The 27142-nt window shown below is 38.1% G+C and overlaps 1 protein-coding gene across 6 annotated transcripts in view; it reads right to left on the bottom strand.

The window, feature by feature from the left end:
- Positions 1–27142, bottom strand: part of fam13b (family with sequence similarity 13 member B) — a 62797-nt gene that overhangs the window by 25648 nt on the left and 10007 nt on the right. For 4 of the 6 annotated variants that reach the window (XM_029512053.1, XM_029512050.1, XM_029512055.1 and 1 more), the window contains exons 2-7: positions 20641–20793; positions 16959–17168; positions 12842–13054; positions 11712–11889; positions 11042–11186; positions 2150–2277 (exon numbers count right to left, since the gene is read on the bottom strand). In XM_029512053.1, coding sequence (XP_029367913.1) covers positions 2150–2277; positions 11042–11186; positions 11712–11889; positions 12842–13054; positions 16959–17124 — 830 coding nt within the window. In that variant the 5' untranslated portion in view covers positions 17125–17168; positions 20641–20793. Of the gene's footprint in view, positions 1–2149; positions 2278–11041; positions 11187–11711; positions 11890–12841; positions 13055–16958; positions 17169–20640; positions 20794–25470; positions 25558–27142 lie in introns of those variants that run through there. The other 2 variants (XM_029512052.1, XM_029512051.1) reach the window with 2 other exon arrangements.

The following is a 27142-nucleotide window of genomic DNA, read 5'->3' as shown; positions in this document are numbered from 1 at the left end:
TCGATTATTGGTACAAATTTTCCCAAATGTCGTCAACTCCTACTGTCATGCAGGACGGAGACTGGACCTAACTGAAGATTTTCAAGTGTGGATGGAAAACACTTTTTTTTTTTTTTTTCCTTAATTTGTTTTGTGCTGGGGAAGCAAAAAGACTTTGATGCGTCTCACGGTCTCTCAAAAAACACTTGATATTTTTTTTAATTTGAAGGGACATATTAGTAAATTTCCAGGTTAAAGTTGCTTTAAATGGTTTTGTGACATCATCTGTAAAATCCCGGGTTAACAAATACAGCAATAATCCCCCAGGCGAGACAGTGAAGTTAAACAAGGTCACAGGGATGATGGCTGCAGGCTAGAATTAATACCAACTACACCAACCATGTAAAATCTTAAGCTCAAATCAGTCTGGCTAGTGTTGCTCATTTTAAATAATTTGTGGCGTGTAACACCCCTTCATCTCCATCAGTAATGATTAAAGCTTCGAGTGCAATCTGAGCATCACTCCATAACAGCTGCCGCCTAAAATCTTCCCTTCGGTGCCACAAACATGCAAATAGAGACTCAGGAAAATGTTTTGTGTTGCCCTAGAAACAATGCATAAGCACTAAACCACTCAGATACCAAATGTGTAGACAGTTACAAGCCAGCATAATGTCAATGACTGCATGCTTCATCAGATTGCTCAAAGTTGCAGATTTGGCCAACACTGAAGTGGGACAGCACAAGCAAGATATTAAAATGTTGTCTGCTGCTAGTAAAGTCCACAACTTTTGCATATGGCTTTGTCTCTGTACTACACTGAGTGACACAAACACACACTCCAGTGAACATCGGTGTCTGCAGTGCAAGAAACTGTGTGCATGTGGATTATGGATTACTGTCTGTAATCATCTTAAAGGCCAGTGGGACAAGACTAGCTAGCGGCATCAGCTTGAACAGGACACATACACACATATAAACACACAGGTCCACACAAAGTGGACTGATGCAATGTTTCAACCTGGAACTGCTTCATAAACATACAGGGACAAAAGAGAAAATGAGGGAATGGTGGAAGGAAAAGACAGAAATAATTGGAGTTCCTGCTGAGCTTTGGGATCACTCGGAGGCTGAGTGGAGCATGAAAACACGCACGCACACACGCACAGTCCATTTCTAGCTAACATGCTTAAATCTCTTTAGTTTGTACATGTTAGTTGTTTTGGGGGTTGCCAATGTTCTTTGGGTTCAGGCCTGTGCAAATGTGAAAACACAATGAATGTTGAAACTAAAGACAAACTCATTTTGTCAAAACACAGCTGACAGTGGAGAGTAATTAAATATAATTTAACATAGGAAAATGGCAATAAAACCACCATGATACAGCGCAATGTAGTTGTAAACTTGGACCTAATTTGGAATTTGGAAATGGCCATCCCTGTTAATTTAAATTATGTAATAAATTAATTCAGGTTAGCTGTGTTTGCCTTTCACTAATAAATCCTATCAATTTTATTTATATTTTGGAAAAAAGGGTTAGTGATTGTGGTTGGTGATATAACACTGTGTCTATGTATTGCTTCTGTTAACCATTTGATATTCACTAAGACAAAACACAGGGTCATTTTGATCTTTGAGTGGAAGACAGAAGACAATAATAGTCAGTTTTGACAGAACTAACATGACCGACTTGGAAGAAATTGCCATACTCATCCCACATTTTTATTGGTATCATACACTCCCTCTATGTAGAGATGGAGTCAATGAAATGTGTAGCTACCAATATAAAGTAGCAAGTGGGTGTAATGCTCAGTAATCAACTTAAGGGAGATCAGCAGACCAGAAGAACCAAAGAAGATTGCCACGTTCCTGACTAAGGATTGAACTCTGGTCCTTCAGTCTGGAGGTACACGCATTATCCTGCGTACGTGAGTGTCTGCATGTGTGTCAGATGTTTGCTTCTTGTTGACCAACAGCTAATTTTTTTCATCAACAGGTCATCACACAAGCTCTGCATCTTTAAAATGTAATCAAACAAAGAATGAGCAGTTTGTTCTTTAAAATGAGAATCATTTTAAGTCTGGAGACCTTGTTCTGGTTCGGACTTTGGTCGCAGGCCATGTCCCATTCACCTCACCTAAAAATACAGACTACAACAGTTATTACTCACCTGGGGACAGGGGTGTCGTCAGGGTGTGTGTGCTGTGGTGAGTCGGAGGAAACGGGACCATCCTCCCCGTCTTGAGGCAGCTCTTCACACTCTGCCTCACACTTGTCATCATCTAACAGCTCTGTGATCTGAAATAATTTGTGCACATTGTTAATTACAACAACTTAACAGCTGGAGTACAAGTTGTTAATTTTTATATTTTTTTCTCTCCCACAAAAAGACAGACAACACTGAGCACCAGCTCATGCTGCACACCACCTCACTGTAATTGAGTTGTGATTCTTCAGTTATTCCCAAAAATATTTTGTGAGGTCACTTTGACCTTTGACATTCGGACAGTCAAATTCAGTTCAACCTTGAGTCCAAGTCACTGTTTATGCCATAAATAATGAAATAACCTAGAGTTGTTTTCAATATATTTGTCACATTAAAGAGCCCAAAAAATGGTACACATCGACCAAAACCAGATGTGCTCTTGAAAACAGACTGCCTCTTGCACCAACTGCCTCTGGCCCTGGGAGTCCATCTAGAAAGCTTTTTAATGTTATCAGTTGATTCTGGGCCTCTACATTTGTAGGGATTATAGAACTGCGGGCTAAATATTAATATCTTTACTTAACCATGCAATGTTCCTGTGTGCTTAGCATCATCCAAAATCTTCCCCTTTTTATTTTTGTCTGGTTTAGTTGAGACTTTCCATAACTGCACATAACTGCTGATGAACTTCCCGGAAGAGAAATAAGATAAAATTATTTCTGACAAGAGATTCAAAGAAAGGTGTTGATGAATGCCCTCAGATTATTAAATGACCTATCTTGCACACATATACACTGTGGGCGTACACAATACAAGCAAGACATCACGTCTTGTTCCATAAGGCATCTAAAAATAGATGAAGTGCAGCTACAGTAATGAGTAAGACAGTGGCACTAACGATTCACTAAAACACGGAGAGCCAGAGAGGGAAACAAACATATCTCCCCCCCCCCCCCCAAAAAAAAAGCAACACTCCAACCCAAAAAATAAATAAATAAATAAATAAATAAGTGTGTGTATATATATATACACATACACACACACACACACACACATATATATATATATATATATATATACACACACACATATATATACACATATATATACATATACATACACACACATACACACATATACATATACACATACAAGAGATTAAAACATTAAAGAGAAGAGAATTTGGGGATCTTAAGTCGGGCTCAATGTCAGCATATCATTTTATGTCGACTCTGCAATGTACCTGCGCTTGACAGTCATATTACAAATTATGTAATACAGAGGGCTGACCCATCATGAAACAAGTTCAAAAGTGCTTGATAACATTGAATTTTATACCATTTAGATTAGTGGTAACATTCAGCATATACTGAGAAAAGAAATCTGTCAAGTGTCATTGATGAAAAAGATGATGCTTTAAAGGAAAAAGAGTACATCTGCTATTTTGAGGTATTTTAGGTCCAGCTTATTTTAGGTATTGTTGTTCTTTTAAAATGTGCAAACAACTGAAATTAGAAATTGAAAGGCACATCCGTAAATCTCATAGTTATGCAACAATGCTTATAATAATAGTTTATTATTGCCGTTAATAAATACGGCATTGTTACTTTTGCCCTATATACTTAAATGCAGAGGCAAAATGTAGAGTAAATATGACAGTAAGGACATATTTTCTTTTTCTTTTTTTTTTTTAATTTTTAAAGAGATCTCTGATATCTGTTCATTTTCTCTGGCTTGTAAGATGGCCATCTGAAGCTACCACACCACACCTGCTGTGTCTTTGTCACAGAAACTTTTTATACGCTTCCTTAAGGCTGAGATGTTACTTTAAACTTTAAACTCGGAAAATCCCTGATAGACATGTCGGTTAAAAAGTTGGTGAGCAAGATTCATCATCATGACATTGTTTTCCCCCACCCATGTCTCCGCGTTCGTCCTCTCATAATGCCTCTTTCTTCTTCGTGATAGCAACCATATCTGCTATTGTCTCTGTATGGTTGCCATGGAAACACTTCTTTTCCAAGAGCTATGATTGGCTATTGGGAAATTCATCACATGTGGAGGATGGTGAGGGTGACTGATAGGACACCTCTCTGTGTGCGTGTGAACTAAATTTTTGAATAATCAGTGATATTTCATATCTTCCTCTTAATAGCAAAATCATGGAAAAGTTTCAACTTATTAGTGAAGACATTTGTGTTGGTGTGCAGCCAAAGAAAGCTGCAGTGTGATGAGCATCTTTAGGTGTAGGAATCTGTAAAAGGTTACCTGCATTGATAAATGATATGGAATGATGACAAATGATGATTAATCATGAATAATACGCCCAAAAGAACACGTGAACTCCTATTTTCGCTTCTGCACACTTCTTTGTGTTAAGTGGAGGTTTTGGTAGTACCCTTACCCAGCTAAAGAAAATGTACTGAATGGTAACCTACTATAACATCCAAAATGTAATGTATTAGGTTCTTTAAGGATTTTTTTTGTTTTTATTATTGATCACTGTTTGATACCAAATACAACATCTCCAGGTTTCCAACTGCTTTTTACAACATTCTCATTTACCCTAATGTACTATCCTGTGAATTCTCCATTTACTGCTGCTGACGGGATGGTAGAATATTCTAAACATGTTAGCATCTCTTACAAAAATCATGAAATCATGATTAAAATCAAACCATTGTTCACATTTGAACCCTCAGTCTCAACCGATTAAAAAAATGAGATCATTTATGGTTCTGCAACTGACAGATGGATGATAATCTACATGACAGAGGGACAGTCGGGGATAATACCTCTCTACTTAATAGGATGAAGTACTGGAACAGTCATCTAAAACACGAAACGTTTCACCACCATCATCCAAATTAAGAGTTTACCATGAGTCAGGAGTATTTTTGATGAAATGGTAAGAATAGAGAGGATTTCAAAATGTAAAGAATTGATTCACAGTCTGATCTATTGCATCATAATATATAATGATAATAATATCATATTATTATCATGCCCCTTTTTGCAGATCTATCATAATGCAGAGGTTGGTATGATGAACAATGCAAAATAAATATATAACTGCCGCCTAAGCTATAGGTATTCATTCAAACGGTGTGAACAGACCAGTAAATATGATCAAGGCTCCGCTAAGCAAGTTATCAGAAAGCCTTTGAGATGACGTAACAATATTAGAGGATAAGGTTATTAAATCCTCTATCAGGATGCCCAGGCATGGTCATTGGGCTGGAAATATTATCCCCTTATTCAAGACTGGAAAACGTAATCACATTACATCACCATTTATTCCATTGGGGGAAAAAGGAAAACTGTTAAAGATGATGCTATACATTTCTGTATGGTATGCAGGCTCTTTAGCGGTCACTGTTTGATACACACAGTGCATTTCTACATGGTGTATGAACGTGTACGTGGGTGAAAAGACAGGGCAGAAAAGGCCCTGGAACAAAAGGTTGTGACCTTGGCCCTGGTTTATGGCTCCAGTGTGCAGTCTAAGGATGGATGACGCTGGAACCCTTCAGTGGCATCATTTGTTCGACTGTTGAATTGTGAGTGGGCCAAGAACACAGAACAATGACAACTGGCTGGGACTGATTTTAGACAGTCAAGTCTCAAACAGCAACCTAAATTCCAGGGCCTTTTGTGCATGACCTTCTTTCTGCTTCAATTTCAGGCCACATCAGTATGGGGCTGTTACAAAATCACAAGTTATTGGTTTTTAACTGGTTTGGTTGTGTATATGAAGACACCATTTGTTTTCATCTGAAATGTTTTTGGCTGTGTGGACTTAACTCATAATTAGCTGCCATTTGAACTGGATGCCCCATCTTTTCATTATTGTTTTTGAATAGTTGCTTCTTTTTCTTTTCTTTGCTTTATCATGTTATATAACACATATTCAATATAAATATTTAATTTACTGACTTACTATGGCAAAATTGACTCTTGTCTTTTTCCAAAAATATTATATGTGAAAAAATATTTCTTCTGTCAATCAGCCTATTTACATCCCCATTACAGGACCTGCACCATCAGACAGATTGGTGATGAAGGATTGTAACTTTAACTGCCAGAAAACAAATACAGAATAAGGCTTTAATCAAATAAATTAATATGGAATAAAACCCCTAAACTGTACAATGATGAAAAAAAACAATAGGATCTATTTCACAAATTATATTTTTGAGCTTGAGGAGCAACCCTGTTTAATACTCCAGGGTGCTTAAAGTGAGTGTCAATCAATTGCTTCTTCCCGTTTTCTTGCTCATCCTAACATTCCTGCAGTGAGTGGGCTGTGAGATGTGGCTTTAAACTTGACCTCCATATGAGCTGGCAACTGCAACACAGATATTCATATTCTTTCTGACTCCTCAGAATACGCGGTCAAAGTAAATACATCCACGGACTGGCTGTATGTTTGATGAAATGTTAACTTTGATGGAGTGTGTGTGGAGATGTATGTTTCTCCATGATGCCCCCACAGAGAGACATACATCTGCTCGTCTTACCAACTAGGCCATCACCTCCTCCTTAAATAACTCCATGTTCCAACTTAAATAGGTTATTGCTCCGTAGCTTATCACTTTCACACCAGAGCATGCAGACTCATACCTCAACCTATATAAAATGTTCTACCCCACTGAACATTGTGAAATCATCTGATATTTTATAACTCAAAGTCCAGGTTACATCGATACATCTACTGTGGCATCTGGAACATGGCTCAAGTCCAGAAGCACTTGGCTAAGTTGGCATACGTGCACTAATGGGCCACATCCTGATTCATTTATCTGCTAGGTTAAGCTAGTAGACCTGGAAAAATAAGGCTTTCATTATAAGACTACTTAACCAAGGAGACAGACCACAGACAGTCTGTTACTAAAGCTGCTGTGGAATTGAACCCAGAAAGTTTCACATATTGCGCTGCCCCCCTGAACAAATAATCCAATGTGCAATATTTAAGATAGTACTATATCACAGCTTGAGAACTTCAGCGAGCTGAAAGTTAAGGAAACAAAGAAAGAAAAACACTCTTCCTTTCCTAACAGGCTGTGTCATTGACACATTTTAATACATTTTACAGTGGAATGAATTGATGACTACTGTGAGCACAGAGGACAATAACTCTGCTGTCATAAGTTTCCAAATAAATGGTCTGTTAAGAATCTCTGTTTTATGTCACAGAGCAACACATAACAATAGAATTACACGGATATATTCCTATTTACTCACACATTATATATGTGTTTTGTTGGCTATTCTGTCCATTAAATTTCTGTGAGCACATTTACCTTGTGCTGCTGTGCTTCAATGCTTTCAAACTTGCAGCATATGCATGTTGAAAGTTTCCCAGAAATGTTCCTAGATCTGAGCTAGTTACCATTTTGACATTTTTTATTTATTTATTTATTTTATTTTTTTACAAGAATGGCTCTTGGGGTTTTCATCAGATTTGTTGAATATGCCATCACTACTGCCATAACACTTATGTGACAGGGGAAATGTAATTGGCCAAATCACATCAAGCCCACAAGCCCACGTTTTGCTTTTTCTATGACCAAGCCAACACAACCCCTAAAACAAAATTATATAGCGTCTTCAGAAATTACCATCTGTATATTCTCCTTGTTCACTACTCACTGGAATTTGTATACTGCTGCTCCATTTGTTTGTACAGGTACAATACAGAAATAGTGACAGCAAGTGTTTGGACACTTAAAACTGTTTTTACTGTACTGTCTTATACTGTAAAATAATCAGGTCAACTGTCCCCTTAAGGTGGCCCAACTTTAGTTTGAGTGGGTGAAAGTATATAATCCTTTTAAATTTGTGCCAAAACTGCGAAGGTCCATCAATAACACATCAGTTTTGGGCAGTGTGTGTTAACAGAACCTTTAAACGTTGATAGAGAAAGCCGAGCCTTGCAGACTCAGTTAACTTAGTAACCATTATTTTATTCAAGTTGAGCATGAAGAACAAACATGCAATGTGTCCAAATACTTGTGGTCTAGGCGGTATATTTTAGCATGCTGCTTGACAATATTCCAGGACATAAAAGTGGTTGATTACAGATGCACTGGGTTTTCTGCCTGAAGTGCATCCTAAGAAAATATGCTGAGGACTCAAAATTGACTCTCAGACAATCCAGCCCTCGTTCCAAGCCCGACCAGAGGTGGTGAAAATATAAACACTCATCTTAAAACACATAAAACTATAATTTTCAATTTTACTTCTGCTGATAATATCAAAAAGGTTTTTAAGGAAGAGGATCAAAGCAGACACATCTACCGCGTAATTATAGGAGCAGAAACAAGCCTCTGCAAGGTTTCACCATCACCTAAACAATAATTCCACTGACTTTCTTTCGCCAACAAACAATTCAAAATCCAGCTTGGCATTCAACATTGTTCACTGGTCCAAGTCAGCCTCGTTGAACCTCAAAGTTAGGCCCAAACCTGCTGCAAAACAACAGCTCTTTCGACTTTTCTCTCTGATTAATTTCTTTCATCCTTTAAGTAGTTTTTCTTTTTCTTAAAATGTCAATTGACCATTTTCTCTCTAGTTTATTCAAATTGTTCTGACCTCTGTGAAGCATTTTTAACCCTCAAGTCTGATTTAAGGCTTAACGTAAAGCATGAAATGTATGTGTGTGTGGGGGAGATAATCCCCTTCGTGTGTATTTTTTTGTACAGAGATCCATCCCCGGTGTTGTTCAGGGGCTGTAGGTGTGAGTTACACAGTTACATCATCCTCAGCTTCTTTTTTTATCCATCCCCTCCCTTCATGTCTTCATTTCTCTCCTCTCTTAGCATTTCTCCTCCATCTTCACAGTCTGCTCTCTCTACTTCTACTTCTCCAATCCACCTTCTTTTAGCCCTCTCTCTTACGTAAGACACTGACTTTTCTCACTCTCTTTCTCTGCTTCTTCCTCTTCTGCTCCTGTTCTCAGTCTGTGTCTGGGCAATGTTATATTCTCATTCGTTTTGACAGACCAGACACTAAAGTTTATGATCACAAGAGCAATGGAGGAAAACAAGGAAAGATCAGGAAATTCAATTTGGAAAATAAAGAAATTCAATGCATAGAATGCATCTATTTTTTAAATTATTGTGTACTGATATTTTCAATCAATCAATATAAGCAGGCAATAACCTAATGTAAGAACATGAATGAGGTAAGAATATTACTGAAAATTAAAAGGATAAAAAAAAAAAACAGCAATAAAGCAGGCTGTCTGAGGTTTCTCATTCTCTGAAGATCAAACTTTAACTATGACTGCAGCCTTTCATTCCAACTGCATTAGACAATTCAGTCAGGAATTACAATAGAAAGGCATGTGAAACCAAACAAGAGTTGCTGTGTAATTGTGTTTGTGTATATTTTATAAAGTAACATATTACACTGTAATCAGTTGTAATGTTAAATGTTAACTATACCACTCCTTGTACTGTTGGTGAAGGAGAGCTTACGTTGCTGGGTAACAGGGGACATATATTTGAGTTTGTTTAGTCTGCCAGTCATGATCTGTGTGTTCAATGTAGGTCTAAAGCAATGACTGGAATTCTTTATAGGACAAGGCCAAAGGGTTTCATCAGTGCCCTGTGTACAGCTGGTATGTGTGGAGATTGTATTTGGGTGGGGCTAGATTTGTTTAAAAATATTTAGCTGATGGAAGAATTATGTAATTTATTTAAAACAGACAGAGGTGGAGAGTACACCCAATTATCAAAATTACTCACAGTCCTTGACAATCCTCTACGGCTAAATGCTCATTCTCATTCCATACATATCTTTGTATGGATATTCTGGGTGTGTGTATTATATATATATATATATATTTTTTTTTTTAAACTCTTACTTCTACTCCTTGTTCCTCTTGTGGTTGCTGCTGTAATGACGAATTTCCCATACGTGGGATAAATAAAGTAGTATCTTATCTTATGTTATGTACACCATGGGATGCGTTAAATACCACAGATATCTAAAACCTTTTTGTGCCACATCATTCAGCTTCATCAACCATCTCTCTGGTTTATGTTGTTGTGGGTCTTATTCACAAAGAATGTTTGTTGTGTATTGTTGACAGCATAATGGCATACCAAAACTCCAATTTGTCATTTTTCTAAGACGGGTTTGTTTCTGGCTTCTCTGTTGACCCAGAAGGAATTTCATCACTGTCTCTACAGAGTTAAATGCCAAATTCTACTATTTGAAGAAAGAGGAGTGAAAAAGACCAATAGAAGACAAAGAGGATTCATTTTGTAATTAAAACTTATTTTCGATGTTAGGTATGCTGACAGTCAATAAAATGTGTACAACCCAACACTGAGCAAAAGGCCCTCCAAAAAATGTCTATATTTTATTTTGATCTAATTGGGACTGTTTCATCGTACCGTTTCAACATTTACAAATATATTTATATGTAATGGGTGTACAGGCATATCATAAAATGAATAAATATACTAGGATTATTGGGGGGGAATGAAAGATAAATAAAATTTAAAGATTCTTCTTAATGGGGGCTGGGGGTGGTCGGAGGAGTGGGCAAAAACAGATAAAACACCTTATTGATCCCAAAGAAGAAATTGATCCATTACAGGAGGAGAGAATTGGATGTGGGTCTGAGAGAACATAAAGTAAAATAGAAACTAAATCTCTGTGATAACTTGTTTTTCTATGACAGCTTAAAAAATGAACCCCATCTTCACCAATCACAGAATTGGAAATATCATTCATTTCAAACAAAGACTTGATAAAGGTGTTATTGTACCATACCTACCACATGTATCATATGAAACATATAAAGTAGCTGCAGAAGTTGGAGACAAAGGAGATGAGTGGTACCTGTTCATTAATGGAACTGTAGTCATTGGTAGTGGAGACGTCATCGTCCTCTGAGTCGAACAGGACTTCTTGGTTATCTAACAGCTCTGCCAAGACCCTGCTGACAGACTCCTGGTCCCGAAGGTCCTCTCCTTCCGACGATAGGCTGCAGACAGAAGATGAGAGGAGTTGTATTAGTTGTATAATGCCACCCAGGGGATGTCAAATTCCAGTATCTTCAGTAACTTCAGAGAAAGTGCCTGTGTGTACAGTATGTTAACATTTATAACCAAAACAAACAAAAAATTAAAATGGATTTTGAGATAAATATATACACAATATGTTTGATTTACATAAAAGGATTCTTGCTTGATTACAATACCATAAAGAGAAAATTGCAATACAGTTGACAGCTGAGTCCAATTTGTGGCTGCATTGACTTTGGGAAGCCGGCAGATTTATTTTTTTTTTTTACCGTACAGCAATCTGTTTCCCTATTCTGAAGATTTAAGCCAATTTATTATATCCAATGTTTACTCATAACTCTTTTACTCTTTTACTCTCTTTTAAAACTGTGGATGCAAACAGTTCAGAAAGAAAGCCCTTTTGAAGTAGAGTTGTAAATAATGCTATTTTAAACTTCGGGGGTACAGCTGACTGTCTGAATCCCAGTTATAAAATCGGTTCTCACTGGAAGATGTCTGGTCCAAAGACGGCGGCCAGCGCCCCGATGCTCCAGCTTTCTTGCTGAAGTGATGCCACACTGGCCAGGAAGCGACACAGGAAACGCAGCAGTCCGTAGTTCAGCTGGGGAAGCTGCTGCAGCAGGTACTTCAGGTTTCTACACAGCTCCTCTTCATTGCTGTAATCTGAACATGTTAAAAAAAAATGTCATTAAATGTGAATACTGACATTTTTATAACCTCCACTGCACTCACTGTTGCTACTGGAATACGTTTCACTGTAACTAAAGCGTAGGTTTATTAACCTCATTAGCACACTGTAAAGTTAATACATTTAGTGCTACACAGCTGTTTCATTACAATACTGGTAGATAGTGTGGTAACAGATCTTAATGTTCCTTTACAGTTGGCCTTTATAATTCGACGATGTGCAGAAGAAGTGGAGAATGTTTCAGTCCCCTGAGAAAATGAAACTGGGTTAAACAGTTGAATCCTTTATGTAGCACAACAGTCCCATAATAGAACGAGAAAGGAATGACATGACGGAGAGCCTGGAAAATACCCCTACTGCTGTAATCTACATGACAGCAAAAGGGACAGCCATCACCATCATCATGACAAAAGGATTACAGTAAATTATCACTGATAGACACATGCAAAAGAGGACAAGTCAGAGAGCAGACACAGAAAAGGAGGCTGAGGAAATGTGAAAGTAGAAGATTTGTGTGTAATTTGTTGCTTTGTTTATGACTCCATATCTGATTTGGCTCAGTAGTATTAATAAAATAACATTTTGCTAAAAAAAAAAAAAAGCAGGGTGGTAACTGAATCTTAAAAAAAAAAAAAAATAGAGGATATTTCTTAAATATTAATTTTATCCTGTTTGTGTTTCATTCAATGTGGTATCTCATAGTCGTGGCTTTGAAACTCCCTTTTGCCTCCTTGGCCACAGTCATGGCACATTAGCAACATGTAAACTTGTGAACAAGAGTGTGTGTTCGTATTTACGGTCAACTCTCCTTTTGTGTTTACGAAGTTTAAAATGGCTGAAAAAGCTTAATTAAGGGAAAGGATTAGTTATTTCAAAGAGAGTGAGAAATATACAGAACAGCAAGTGGTTAACACATCCATCACAAACCTTGGTGTAGCTGTAGTATGTGTCCCTGTATCGCTGTTGGTATAACAGGCTCAGGAAGCTCCTGCAGGAAAAGTCGGAGCAAACTGACCGCTGATGCCAGGTCCGCCTCCTTTTCTAGCTCCACCTCTTCACCACTGTCGTAGCGCTGACGCAGCCAATCCACACGCTCAGCGTTGCCATTAACCAGGAAGAGCCCCTCAAGGTCCAGATGACCTGGTGAGACATACAAGAATAATTACTTCTACTTATCTATTAGCACTTGGGCTACTGACTTAATTACCTTTATAACATACTGTATACCTTAACTGAACTGGGATATTTTTATATTTTCTGAGCTTGGGTTGAACCAGCTACCTGGATTGACAGGTGGTGAAAAACTAATAGGCAACTAAGGCATCTAATAATTTTCTCAAAATTATTCCTGAATTACTACCAGTCTTTTTGGTGTATGGACCCAGTGGCTGCTGAAAACCTGCCTCAAAAAACAAACAAACCAATAACAATCCAGGCTGTTGCCTTTGCAGCACTTTTATGTGCTTGTCACATGATGCCGCTTCAGAAAACCCGTTGACCTGAACAAACTCAGTCATAACTGCCACTGCAATCAAAGCCTCCACATCACTTTGTAAAGTTTATGGCCGGGTTTATCACCGGGAATTTGCCCTCTTTTGGCATTGGGAGTGTTAGAACTCAGTTAATGGGGGCAGGTTGTATGATATTTTGACAGTACGAGCTGTGGACTGTCTTTTTGCAGAAGAACTTAAATGGTAAGAGGTTTTATACATTTTTTTGGTGGCCAGCTCTCCTTTACTTAAAGTAAATAGCAAGTGAATAATTTCACACACATTTAATTTACTTTAATTTAATTTACTAATTTACTTGCTGATCTTTTTCCAAAATGCATTCTTCTGAGCCCCCTTTATGACACTTTTCAAACTGCCAAACAATTTTTTACTTAATTTCAGTCTCAGAAAGTTAATTTCTTGGCTGTGTTCTGCTACTCCATGTCATAAATGTGAGGAGAAAGACCCCTGGTCATGGAATTGCATCACAAATAATTGATGAATCCCGCCAAAATCTTCAGAGTTGTTCTCTAAACCTATCACTGCCTATTGGCTCAGGTTTTGTGTTAGGACACTTTCTTCCATCTGGAATCCTGCTTCTCCAAGGATCAACCCAAAAATCTTCAGACTCTCATAATCCTGACGAGTTTTGCAGGAAAAACGCACCACCCTTCACTTGACTATATACGACCAACCTTGCCTAGTTCCCTCCTTGATGTGTCTCGTATGTTCACTGTGGTGTAGAACTGCCCTCCTTGCCTTATAAATGTAATTTCATTCAATAAAGATTGGCAAAATAGCTTCCAGGGAGGGCTGGTGATGGTCACAGGCATGCATTGAAACAGTAAAAACATGTAGCTGCAAGGCAGAAAAAAAAGTGCATCATCTCATAAAAGTTGACACACCTTGTGGTGCTAAAATATGTATAATTTCTACAATTCCAGTTTTTTGACATATAACAACAGGCTTGACTACATGTAAGCCCTTCTTACATATTCCACACAGAACTGTGTAACGAAAATAGTTCACGGGAGAGTCCTAATTAGCTTAGTATGTTTCAAGCAGCTCGTTTTTAAAGTTTCCAAACACGTCTAAGGGCAAAAATGTCATACCTGTTCCAACAGACCATACAGGAACCAAGATGAAACAATGAGGGTAAGATGTGATTAACTACAAAAGGTACATAACAGCACAATTCCAAACAGCCTCTCCTCAAAGCAGTGGTCAATCAAATGGTAAAACATGTTAATATTCAGCGTAGAAAATTAGAAGGGCTCGTTGAAGCATACTCCCACCTTAAGTTGGCCTAAATTTAATGTTTCTTCATTCCCGGCCAGTTTTCGCTTAACCTACCAAACCAAGATATGATTTCTCAGGAGGACTAGCGATGACCACCTTAACAACCTTGGTTGGTCGTTATAAATAAACAATACGCGCTGCTAAAAGATGTGTGAGTAACAATAAAGCGTCTTGCACATTATGAAATGACTACCTGATGATTTCTCCTGATTCCTGTAAGTGCCAGATCTACCATTAATTACCACACTGTCTTAGTCCAACTGTTCAAAGAGCATGAGGAACTTAATCAGTCATTAAATTCTGTCTGACACTCCCCCAGGTTTCAATTTTTCATCTCTGTCTTACATCAAATTGCCTTTTCACCTCGTATTTTCAACACCCTGCTTAAAACCTCCATGGACTGAACACAAATAAAATGAGTGAGATTAAGGCCTTTTCTGTGGCTGAATAGCTCCTGGACTGGCAGCACTGCTCTAATTAATGTGCCAGCAGAGCCCAGGAGCATTAAAGACGCATTACATAACCTCATATGGTAAGCAGCCCCCAGGTCAAACAAAGCACCAACCGGCTCCACTGCTCACTTAAGGGGACTCAAGGCGATGCTTCCTTCCAATAGTTAAAACAAAACCTCCGATGACTTTTGATTCAACAAGAACATGTCTTTGTCTTGGGAGTCACTGCACAATGGAACCCTCAGAAGGAAAACTACCAAAAGGAAGTTTTTTCTGTTGTTTAAGTTGTCAGTGAAGATATGTGCTGAAGGTCTTTCTCTGATGCATTTCACAACTCTGGGAAAAAAAAAGAAAAAACTATACACACTATGTTCAAGTCCAGTGCATCAGCGCCCTGTTGACCAACTGTGAGTTTGATTTCTGAACATTGTTTTGCACAAACTCAAAACAAAATACTAAAATAAAAATTGTAAATCTAACTAATCTCAATTACTACATTTTTTTTATTTCTTCCCAAGTTCATACTAACACAGCATCCTCAGCACTAAAAGGATTGACTACTGATGTGTCTGGCCAAAGCTATAGCTATATATATGATTTAATATTTCAAAACTGGTAATGACAGGGTTATGTCTTCAGTACCATTACCACCCAAATACATATAAATCCTCTCATTCTCCAGAGCAAGAAGTCTGAAACCACTGACCTGGACTTATAAAGAAATGACATAACACTGACTTTCCTGCTCTAAAAAGCCTGAAGAGAAATGTTCCAGGGGGCATATGGGAAAGGCCCAGGGCCAACACTTTAGCAGCTTCCTCTCCCTCCTTTTAAGCTCTTCTGTTTTCACAAGTGGCTCTGCAGTTGGCAGAATGGTTATGTAATGAAGGAGGAAGTGGACCATGGAACGGTCTGCCGATGTTTTCAGAGATCATCTTATAACATAAACTGGATCTCCACGAACAGCAAATTTTGATTTATCATGATGTAACAAGTCAACAACAGCAGGGCGTGTGTTTGGGAATGAAACAACATAGGATGTTACTTCTGTGGATGCATAAATAGTAGAATTCAAAATATAAATACACAAAGGAGCAACAGCAGTTGGCTCGTCTTGTGAAATAACATATTTGGCCAATTACATAGAACTGCAAGTCTGCTGTTAGAGCAGAATTTAAGTTAAAGTCATCAGTTACGCTGTAATACATAATTTAAGGAAACTAACATTAAATAACCTTCTTAATGGCTGTTTCTACAAAGGTCAGAGGACAGAGTGAATCTATTTGAATAACTTGAACTATATATTATATATGATAGTGCTCAAATTAAAATTGCTAGATTAAGAATAAAAGCTGCTTCAACCATGTCAATAGGAAACTGATCTACTCTATTATAGGGCATCTAGTTCAAGAATAAATGTTAACAAATGCGTCAAAAGTTGGTGGTGAAATATTACAGGGAGGCAAGTAATTCAGTCTCCAGCTTCCAAAACAATGTGAAAATTCATTCATCACTGGCAAGAGAGGCGCATTTCTGCAAACAAATTCCTCAATATAAATACATGAATGTGTGTAAGTTTTGTCAGTATATCTGCACACAAATTTAATTGATCATTAACAGATTAAGCATTTCTGAGATTGTTCCACTGGCCTCAACAACATAAAGGTAAATCGTGAACTGATACACTGGATATTTAACAATTTAAGGCATAGATCTGTTGCACATTTTGGAAAAGCACTTTGTGTATATTTATATTTGTTTTGTACTGCATGTAGACAATGTATGTGTGTGTCCATCACTCACCGTGCTCCTCAATGTAGTCAACGATGTGTTTCACCAGTGCAGGCACCTCGTGGCCATTGATTGTGTGTGTGCGTGACACCTCCTCCAGAGGAACGCCAAAAACCCGTGTGGTGCTGGGTGAGCTCCCGCCCTCATTGCCTGGCAATAGAGACACGCTCTTCCTCATGGCCTCCTCCTCCTCCTCACCACAAACCCGCCTAGACCTCACGTCTTCAAAAAAAAAGAAAAGGAGAGGCACAGGGTTGAAAGGTTTGAAAGGTTGAAAAAAAAAAAACAAAACCACCCTGTTAAGGATGCAGTCTGGTTTAAATGTCATTTTATCCTCACAAGCAGTTTAAAAAAAGGTAAAAACACCATCATCAAAACAGAGTTGAGATATAGATCAAGATCCAAACAGACAACAAAAATAAAGATAAAAAGGTACTTGAGCCAACTCTTAACCTCTGCTTTTCAAAAACTAATAACATGACCACACCACCCTTAACATACAGGAGTGGCTGGTCTTGCTCACTGTGTGAACCTCCCCTCCTGTGATCTGACCAACAAAGACGAGAGGAGATGAGGAGGAGGCGGAGAAAGTAGTGAACAGGGAGCAACAATACAATAGTCACCTGAAAACCAGTTAAGTCTGAGGTCTCAGGAAAGGGTAAAGCATGTTGCAGACAAAGAGGAAGAGAGGTTGAATAGACACTACTGTCACTTCATTGGGAACACCTGTCATTCATGCAATCAGCCAATCGTGTGGCAAAACTGCGGCTCATAAAGTCCTGTAGATATAGGTCAGGAGCTTCAGTTAATGGCTTCATCGAAGCTCAGACTGGTGTCTTTGACAGGCCCTGACAGACAAGCTGATCCAAATATTTCAGAGATCAGAGGAAACCAGCCAGACTGGTTGGAGCTGACAGAAAGGCTGCATTAACTTCCACTGCCGCACTTCATGATTGCAGTTTCCAGAAAAACATCAGAATGAACAAAATGTTGAACCCTGAGGATGTTAAAAGAGCAAAAGACCATATTGTGTTTCACTCCTGTCTGACAGGAAAAGAAATCTGAGTCAGCAATGAGCACAGGCTCACTAAAACTGGGCAGCTGAAGGCTGATCTGATGAATCTGGATTTCTGCTGTGGCAGCAGATTGAAGGTTCAAAATTTATTATTTTAGGTTTATCTAATCATGCTCATATCTTTATGGCCACAAATGAACATCTCTTTTTGGCTCCATGCATGGAGCAGAATCTTATTGTGTTTTGAGTGTATGTTGAGTGCGTTCTGTCATTTGGAGTCTAAAGGCCGGTCATCACTGTATACTACGGCTGTAACGGTAAGCCAAAGGTATGTACCCCGGTTTGGTACATTCTTGGTACAGAAAGATGCCCCCCCAATAAAAAACAAACAAAAAAAAAAACAACAAAAAAAAAACCAAACAAACTTGGCTTTCAATTATCGTTGATTTAAAACATAAAACAGCGAAAACTTTAGACATACCACAATTCCCTCAACAAAGGATGGATGTTTTGAAATAAAAACATACCATGGTCTAGGTAGGAAAATGAAAATGAAAAGAGGCTGGTCTGGGCTACACGCTAAACAAGGTTTCTAGAGTGGCTCGACAACAACACATTTCTGTCACCCAGAGGAAAAAAGGAGTGATGAGTGGTTCCGCTTTGCTTTCATGTGGTAATATTTTTGGCACGTTCGGTACACGTACCATTACACCTCTGGAATGGTATACATTTACATTCCTTCAGGATTAATAAAGTATCTATCAACAGGACCAATCAGTGTCTCAAAATATGATTAAAAGTTGGTCGAATTGGGTTCTATCATTATTTAGATACAATGGATAATTGTGAACAGAATATACATTCAGTGTATCAAATAAAATAAGTTTAAGAAAAGGCAGGTTTGGATAAAATAAGAGTGGCTGTGTTGCTGCCAGACTTGAATCCTCTAACAGGTGCCCTGACCGTGCATTATGAAACAGAGGCCAAAGTAGCAGACCAGGCTTTTCTCTGCAGTATCCATGACGTTCTGCTATTTCATCCCACAGGGAATATTTGAACGTGACTCATTCTTGGCAAAAGAATCTTTTTCACACTTGTTATATAATCATGATTTAAAGGTCATTCAGATAAAATTTAATTCCCCTCCCTCTAGCATTGGGAACGCTGTCATCATCAGTTTTGAAGTAAAAGCGAAGGCTGTTAGTGGTCCAGTTTGACAATACAACAAAAATGCATGCAAAACAAGCAAAGTGAGAAACTGCAGCAACTATTTTTTATTTTATATATGACTGTGAATAATTCCAATGCAAACAGTGGCAGATGGTGTCAAGTGTGAAGAAGCAGCACCACAAAATGCTCAACAAAATTTTCGCTTGAAGTGCATTTTTCAGTGAATTTTAGAAGATACTGATCTTCAAAGATATCCAAATATTACCATCAATGACAAAAAGGGAGCTGTGTTATATGCCCACTGATCTGCAAATATTTTTTTCTACTATGGTTTCAAAGTAAACACATTCTTTCTAAAGTTTAACTGATCAGAACAGTCAGACGCAGTAACATGGGGGCAGTTGAGCTGGATTCTTGTGCTTAGAACAAAGCTGGACTTGTTTTAAGTGGTCAGCTGTTCTTTTTGCTGTCAAGTTGAATGAGTCTAAAACCGGTTTGTTGGTGACTCTATGATCAGTTTGTTGTCCATCATGTCATCTAGTGGGGAATGTTAAGACGTAATGTTTTTTTTCACCAAAGGCTATTGTAAGCTTGTCCAAGTCGGTGTGGAGATGAGCCGAGCTGTTTTTCGTTACACAAATTTGACTTCACTGTTAATAGGATACATTTGTACTATGGTATCTAGTCAGTGTATTGTTAAGTTATTTAGTTACTGCAATGTGATGGATTTTGAGAAGTTTTCTGTCAGTGAATGTAAATTTTAATAACTGAAATAGTTCCTGGCAGAGTTGCTCAGTTGTAGCTAATTCATATTAATTCTGTGAGTTGGCCACAGGACAAAATGAAATTCCTGGCCCTGGTCGAGATAATGTGCCCTCTGTGTGCCTCTGTCTGCACTTTTTATGCACTTTATTCAAGAGAAGATCCTCAAAATAGATCTACCACCCTGTGCTGTTTTAAAAAAAAATTGAAATAACAGAGTGAACTGTGAAGGACAGCAGTGTGGCATATCCTTCTTTAGGCAGTCAGCAGATAGTTATGTAACTGTAATGACTGACAAGTGACAGACTGTGGCCGGTTGTAAAAAAATAAAGAAGAAATATTAAATCAGATTCAGAAGCTCTGCTTTTCTCATGTTTATGTACATTTGTGTATCACACACACACACATTTAATAACTACCTATAACGGTGTCTAAGTGGGAACTCATATTACAAAGCAGCAGGAAGTTTTGTTAAATCTTGGATACTGAACAAGTTGTTTTGATTCCGATTTGTGCAAGCTAAATAAACAAAATGAAAAGGAAAAGTTTTCTCTCTGTCAGTCTGAAGGTGATGTGAGCAAAACTATACCACTACACAATAGTTGACTACCTATCACATGATTATGACATTTATGTCTGCGTGTGTGCAGAATATGATCCATAAGCATGTGTTAACACTGGCCCATAATAAGACAATGAACTTAAAGTGAAGCATTGCGTAATGTGTATGTGTGTGTGTATACTCACCGTGTAGCAGTGAAAGTGTTTCCTATCCTCTCCTCCCCTGGCCAGTGAACCACTGAACCATCTATGGCTGCTTCAGGTTGTGGCAGAAGATGAGCCGGTAGTTCCTCATTGACGGACCGCTAATCCCTCTAGCAGGATTCCCTTCTAGCTACACTGAGGAAAGACAAAAGAGAGAAAGAGGAGGGAGGAGGGAAAAGTCAGGGTTGTACTTCTTACGGTAATGCAAAAGTGTTTCAAGTCGAATCACGTCTGTACCTTTTACATTTGTTTTTAATCAAAAATAGATGTCAAATGGCTGCCTGGACAAATATTGTGCACATGACAAAATTCATATTGCGTTTTGCAGCAGCAACAACAAGAACCCTTTTCTATAAACTGTGCATGCTTCAGATGTATGCTGATTCTGACTATTAGTTGTAACAATCAGATTCAGGTACATGCTGTAAGGTTTTTCACATAATGCTTTGTTGTTGTTTTTTTTTTATTTATTTTATATTTAGCTGTAAAGTCAACATGGATTTGTCATAAATGAAATGGGGCAATTCACCACTGAGCGAGAATAAAACTTTACAGCCTATAAACTAGTAATATAAACTAAACTAGTAATATAAAACATGTGTCTCATCACACTTTAGTGACAGTCTACTAAGAGTGCAATGAATTTTACCAGAGACACACACAATACCAGAGACATTAAAATTGGAAAATACACACTGTTTCCTTCTCCTTTCCATCTCCTTTAATGGAGATGACCGATGCTTAAGTGAGTTTAATCCACAAACCAGAAATCACTTTTCTACAAATTTTTGTGCTAAAGATTTGGAGTAAATCTTCATTGTTTTCTGTGCTGCCCTTCCCATTTTTTCTTCTCCTTTTACATCCTTCTCATCTCCTCTGTTATTTCTTCCCCTCACATTTTTCATGAAATCTATTGTCTTCCAGGCTTTGAGGGGCCAGTGTGTTTGTCCTACATGTCTGTGCATGTCCATGCAAACTATCACTTTGAATCTCAGTCTGCTCGGTGCGTGTGCATTCTAATTGCCACTTAGGTTCACGAGTGTGCCTGCATATCCAGCAGAGGTCAAGATTGGACACACTTTCCTGTTCATTTGAATGAGAAAGCGTGTCCAAACTTTAGACTGGTTCTGTGTACAAATTAAGTTTGGTTGCCTTACATGAGACTGTTGCTCAAGCCGTCCCTGTTGACTTATAAAAGAAACGTAGTAAAATATCAACACCACAGCTCTACTTTTCAAGAGTGATATGGAGCAGGAAAACACTGAAAAGTGGAGGAAATTAACAAAGCAACAGAAACTGAGGGGAATAAGGATAAAGGAAAAAATAGGGCTGGGAGAGCAATAAATTATTTTAGTTTCAATCCTAAATGTCGAGTTTGATCATCGATTTCATTTTGAAAGGGGGCCATTCAAAATATTGTCATCAATCCTTCTTGTTTTAAATCTGTACTTTATTTGTCACAAGAACACAATGTTCAATGGCCGATCAGTTTCTGCTGGTCTATCAAAACCTGAGTTCATTTATTGATGACTGGTCTAAGTTACTGTTTCGATCCATTGATTCCATTTGTTAAGCTTCAGAAATGATGCAGCATTGAGCTGGAAAGGAATCACTGTCACATGAACAAAAACATTAGTTCTGTTCCCAGACCGATGCGCTCATTCTTCCCTTTCTGTTATACGCTCTGTCCTGTTCCTTCCACTTTTCTCTTTTACCCACTTTGTGTCTCTTCCTGGTTACATTAATCTATACACAACAAGTTACACAAGCCGTCCGACCTACTTAGGTGGTGTACATCACCTTCACATCAAGAGGAGCAGAGTTCGGAGTTCAGAGACATACTGAGTGGAGACACAACAGTTCCTTAATTTTCTCTGTTCTTTGGTCTGACCAGTTAAAATCATCTATTCATACAGAAACAGCGTGATGACTCAATCACAACTACCCATGGCTGCTCAAACAATATTGGCCGTGAAACAGATCCCATATAATTCTCGCCAAGAACAGAGAGTTTTGGCAGCTTAACTGGAAATAAAACCCTGTGCCACAGTATAAAGGCTTCAAACCCTAAATACGTCATTCTATGTAACGCTTCAAACATTTCAGATACAAAAAAAAGCATATTTTAATGCTTTTCAGCACCTTATTCTTAGATTAAAATGATATTTATAATGTGACTTTGTTAAGATGAAAGCTGAATCCTTAACTTTCACATGAAGAGTTACATGATGCATGACTGACTTCCAACACTAAACATTACCAGCAGTTTTGTGTTTAGCTCAGTGACTCGCTGACTAATTCTGGTTGAAGTGATTATTTTAATCTGAACGATCATAAAGAGGCTGTTAAGCATTTACGGCGACAACGCTACATGATAATAATTGTTTAATGTGTTACAGACGGTCCCTTTCACATTAACTCATCCAAGGGTGCTTACATTTTTGCATGTTTTTTTAGAACTGATCAGTCAGAGAAAGCATTTGGAATTTGGAGATGATTCACTTTTAACAGGGCTGGAAATCGATGATCAGTTTCTGGCCTTCTACACAGCTAATTAGTTTTTTGTATTCCATGCCGTACTTTTGAGGAAAAATACAGTAGCGCCTTCAAGTAAAAGCCATTTTGGAATAGCATTATGTCCTCTGTTATTAAAATAAAAAAAATTTAAAAAAGACAAAAATAAGGCTGTTGTATCTCAGTTTTAGCTGCTGTAGATATTAAAACCAATTATGCATGTCATATTCTTTGTTTAAACTTTAACACTTTACACTTAAAGAATTAAACTCTATTGTCGGGGTTTCCCTTGACTTGGAATTAGTAAATCTGGGATTCAAGAGAATTGTGTTTATTCCCAAAGATTACTGGGTCCGGTGTAAGGTACTTTATAAAGTAGAGCTACAAGAGAGTAAGCCTCTTTAAAAGCTAGAGAAAAATCCTGCTATTACAGTTGAAATTCTTGTGCTGGCTGAAGGCTTTTACTACTAAAAACCAAAAATCTCAGCCGCCTGAGTTACTAACAAAAATGTTCGCTGTATAATGATGATTACTCTCAACAACTTGGGTTCTTTCGAAGCACAGAACCATAGCGCGTACATCTTCAAAGCACGGGTGGCCCTGCTCCCGTCAGGGTCACAGTACAATGACACCGGCAGATTAGTGAGTTCAATGTTCCCAAAGCAGGGCTTCTTTCGCCATGAAAACTGACCCTAAAAGGCCTCTGTAGTCAGGGCATGCTCAGTAATGGAGCAGCGTAGAATAGATGTGTCTGTGTTTCTTTCTGTCGGTCCAGATATCATGCCTGACAAACTCTTTCTCAACAATGAGGGACATTGTTAGGATGAAAAGAGAGAAAGTAAAGAAACTGCTCTTAAGAGAGGGAGAAAGTGAATGAAAACAGAGACCAGAATGAAAAGGGGACATCTGAGAACCTGAGCAGAATGGAGTTCAGAAGAGTACAGGGAGAAATGAAAGTGTAAAACAGCTTAGAGCCACTGAGACGGCACTTTGTCAGTGAGGATCATGCAAGTACACATTTCTGGCAGATTTCTTTGTGAAATGTAGGCCTGGTGTCTGCCAAAGCTTGCAAAGTCTCAGATCTAGCGTACAAACTGGTATTGTTCAATTAGTGTTTCCATCGTAGACATTTTGAGACTATTATTAGCGCTGTTGCTATCTGTGGATGGGGCTTTTCATGTGAGGACATTCAGAAGATGCAGCCACCCACTGAGACAGAAAGAAGGAGATTGTGCGAGCGAGCATTAACTTGGACAGATTTGTTTTTATTTGCTTTATCTACTCCATCAGCGTGTTACACCCCAAAACAGAACAAATTACACTCCAAAGTTCACGTGACCATCAGGAGAACTGAGCCAAAGCTCTAAATAATCACCATCAATTGAAATCTGTATGTATCATGATGTACAGGAGTCTTTAAATAATGGTTCTACCACACAGGTAGCAGCAGTAAATTCAAATGAGCCAACTTTATCATATTCCAGTTTGTTTCTAAAGGCAGCGCCTGCAGATAAAAAAGCCTCTGCCCTCATCTACAGGGTGACTGCAGTTTAAACAGTCTTTAACTGAAAGAAACAGAGAAGGCCAGATGACAAAGATGAATCTCCATTGAAAACTGGTGCAAGAATATCAATAAAAACTAACTCTTGTGTTGAATAATATAGGTTAAGAGCTAACTATGCAGAGGGAAAAAGAGCTCTTCTCTTATATATGAAATGCTCATCATTCAACTGACCCCTGCTGATGTAAGTGAAACACAGTACATCAACAAATGGAAGAGCGTTTTTTTTATATTTCCTGAAGACGGTATAATATGCAACATGGGGGAAAAAAAAAAAACTTTATGATTGAGCTGTGATTTGCTAAAAGCCCCAGATCCATCAAAACAAAGTATGTGACCAGAAAGAAGATGTATTATAATATTCATATAAAAAAATAATAATAATAAATAAATATATATATATATATATATATCAGCAAATTCCCTCACACTTGCATCATTTTGTGATTTGCCAGACATAAGTAAGATCAAAGTAGTTAAACTCATCAGTGGCCAGAGAGACGGAAAGGTTGGACCGCAGGAATCTGATCATAATGCTGCATCAAAGCCAACAAACCAGGGTGAGTAAAAGAAAGTGCAAAATAGGATGACTCCATCTTAATTATATTCATTGCAAGTTAAAAACTAGAAAAAAAATATATATTTGTTGGTCATAGAAGAAACTCTGATCTCTGAGCTAGTGAGTCTGTTTACTTCTACTACTAGTTTCTCAAAAGGTAAAGCAAGCTGAAAAATACCTGTGAGCAAATCCAGATATCACAGATCCACAATCTCCATAAAACCGCCAGGGAAAGAATTCATGTCTAATTATCAGGTCTGTTGTTTACACGTACATTTCCTGATCCTGATAAAATGCACTATTTCCTGGTCATGAGCACGACTTGTCACATTTAATATAACCACGCCCCAGGAAAAAGAATCGCCACTGTTAGAGGATGAAGAACACAAAAAAGACTAAACTGCAGATATGGGGAAGACGATTTCAATATCTTCCTCATATCTGACAATGCAAAGTGACAAGATGACTTGATGACAGACAAGAGTTGGAATTACACCTGCTTTGGTGGAATATTTCCAGTTCCATGTTTATATATAAATCTCAGGGAAAGATTCCTAACAGGACAACAGTTAAAGTGTGATGTATTCACAACAAAACTGGGACTTTGAACTTAAAACATATACGTTCTGCTTTCTCATAATGTGCTACCTCATGGAAATTGTGTTAATAATCTACCAACATTAGACCTGCTGGCCATCGTTGACGCTGAGCTGCTTTGCAAGAACCTGCACAACAGGAAGTCTATAAATAAATTAGTGTTTTGTGTGTGTCTGGGTGGTTTAAGGGTTCAAGCTGCACACTTACACTGTACACAGTTGTATCAGTCTAGTATAAACAAAACAGTACTACATGGGGGATTGTGATTCATAGAATAAAATACTGCGGTCTAAACCGTTTCTCATACATCCTGGTAGAACCCACTAACAGACAAACCCTACGGTTAGGTAAGACACACGCTGACTCAAAAACCTGCTTGATCACATTTTCAGATGTGTGATTAATGATGAACCCTGTCGTGCCAGCCTTTGCCTCTGGCAACAAAAGGCAAGGACTGATGACCGTTCTGACACGAGTAAGAGGCATGAAGTTGATGTCTTCCATTAAATAAGCCTACTTTCACATATCCACAACCTCATCAACTGACTGAAGACTGTATGGAGGAGACACATTTCCAACTGCTGCTTTGAAAAGCAGCAAAATTAGTTGGCTTTTGAAAAATTTGTTTACTTAGTATGAGAGTACTTTTCATGTAATCTATCAATTCGCTTGTCTATCTGTGCCATTTTGAAAACGTGCTCAGATAAATGTAATCTCATCAGTGCAGTCTTATTTGCTTATAGTCAGTTGCCTTAACAAAGGGATGTTAATGAGCTGCAATCTAGGACAAACTGATCTAATTATTTATAGACAGAAAGCTATATTTTGTCATCATGAACTAATCTATCATTTAATTTGTAACCTTGAATTAGATTTGCACTGGATACATTTTTTCAAGGGGAAAATGGCAACAGCAGGTCCTTGCAACAACAAAACTGAATAAGAGTGTTTTGATGGTACATGAAATGAAGTTTCTATCCTTCCACAACACAACGGATAAAAGGGACAGAGCCTGTTGATGTACATGTTGATGGATTATCGTCACAGCTAGTTTCTTTCCAGGGTCCCGTGGCAGGTTGGTATAGCAAATTAAAGATACATTTATAAATTCGATGCATCAATAATCATTTTATCATCGAATCTGAACCCTTTGAATCATAATCGAATCTAATCGTGAGGTACTTAGAGATTCACACACTTAGTAGGTCATATCAGGCTGGGAGGGAAGAATGCAGATGGATGGAGGAATAAAG

The sequence above is a fragment of the Echeneis naucrates genome, chromosome 10, assembly GCF_900963305.1.
Source record: "Echeneis naucrates chromosome 10, fEcheNa1.1, whole genome shotgun sequence".
Classification (NCBI taxonomy): Eukaryota; Metazoa; Chordata; class Actinopteri; order Carangiformes; family Echeneidae; genus Echeneis; species Echeneis naucrates.
This window is presented reverse-complemented; position numbering and strand designations above follow the sequence as displayed.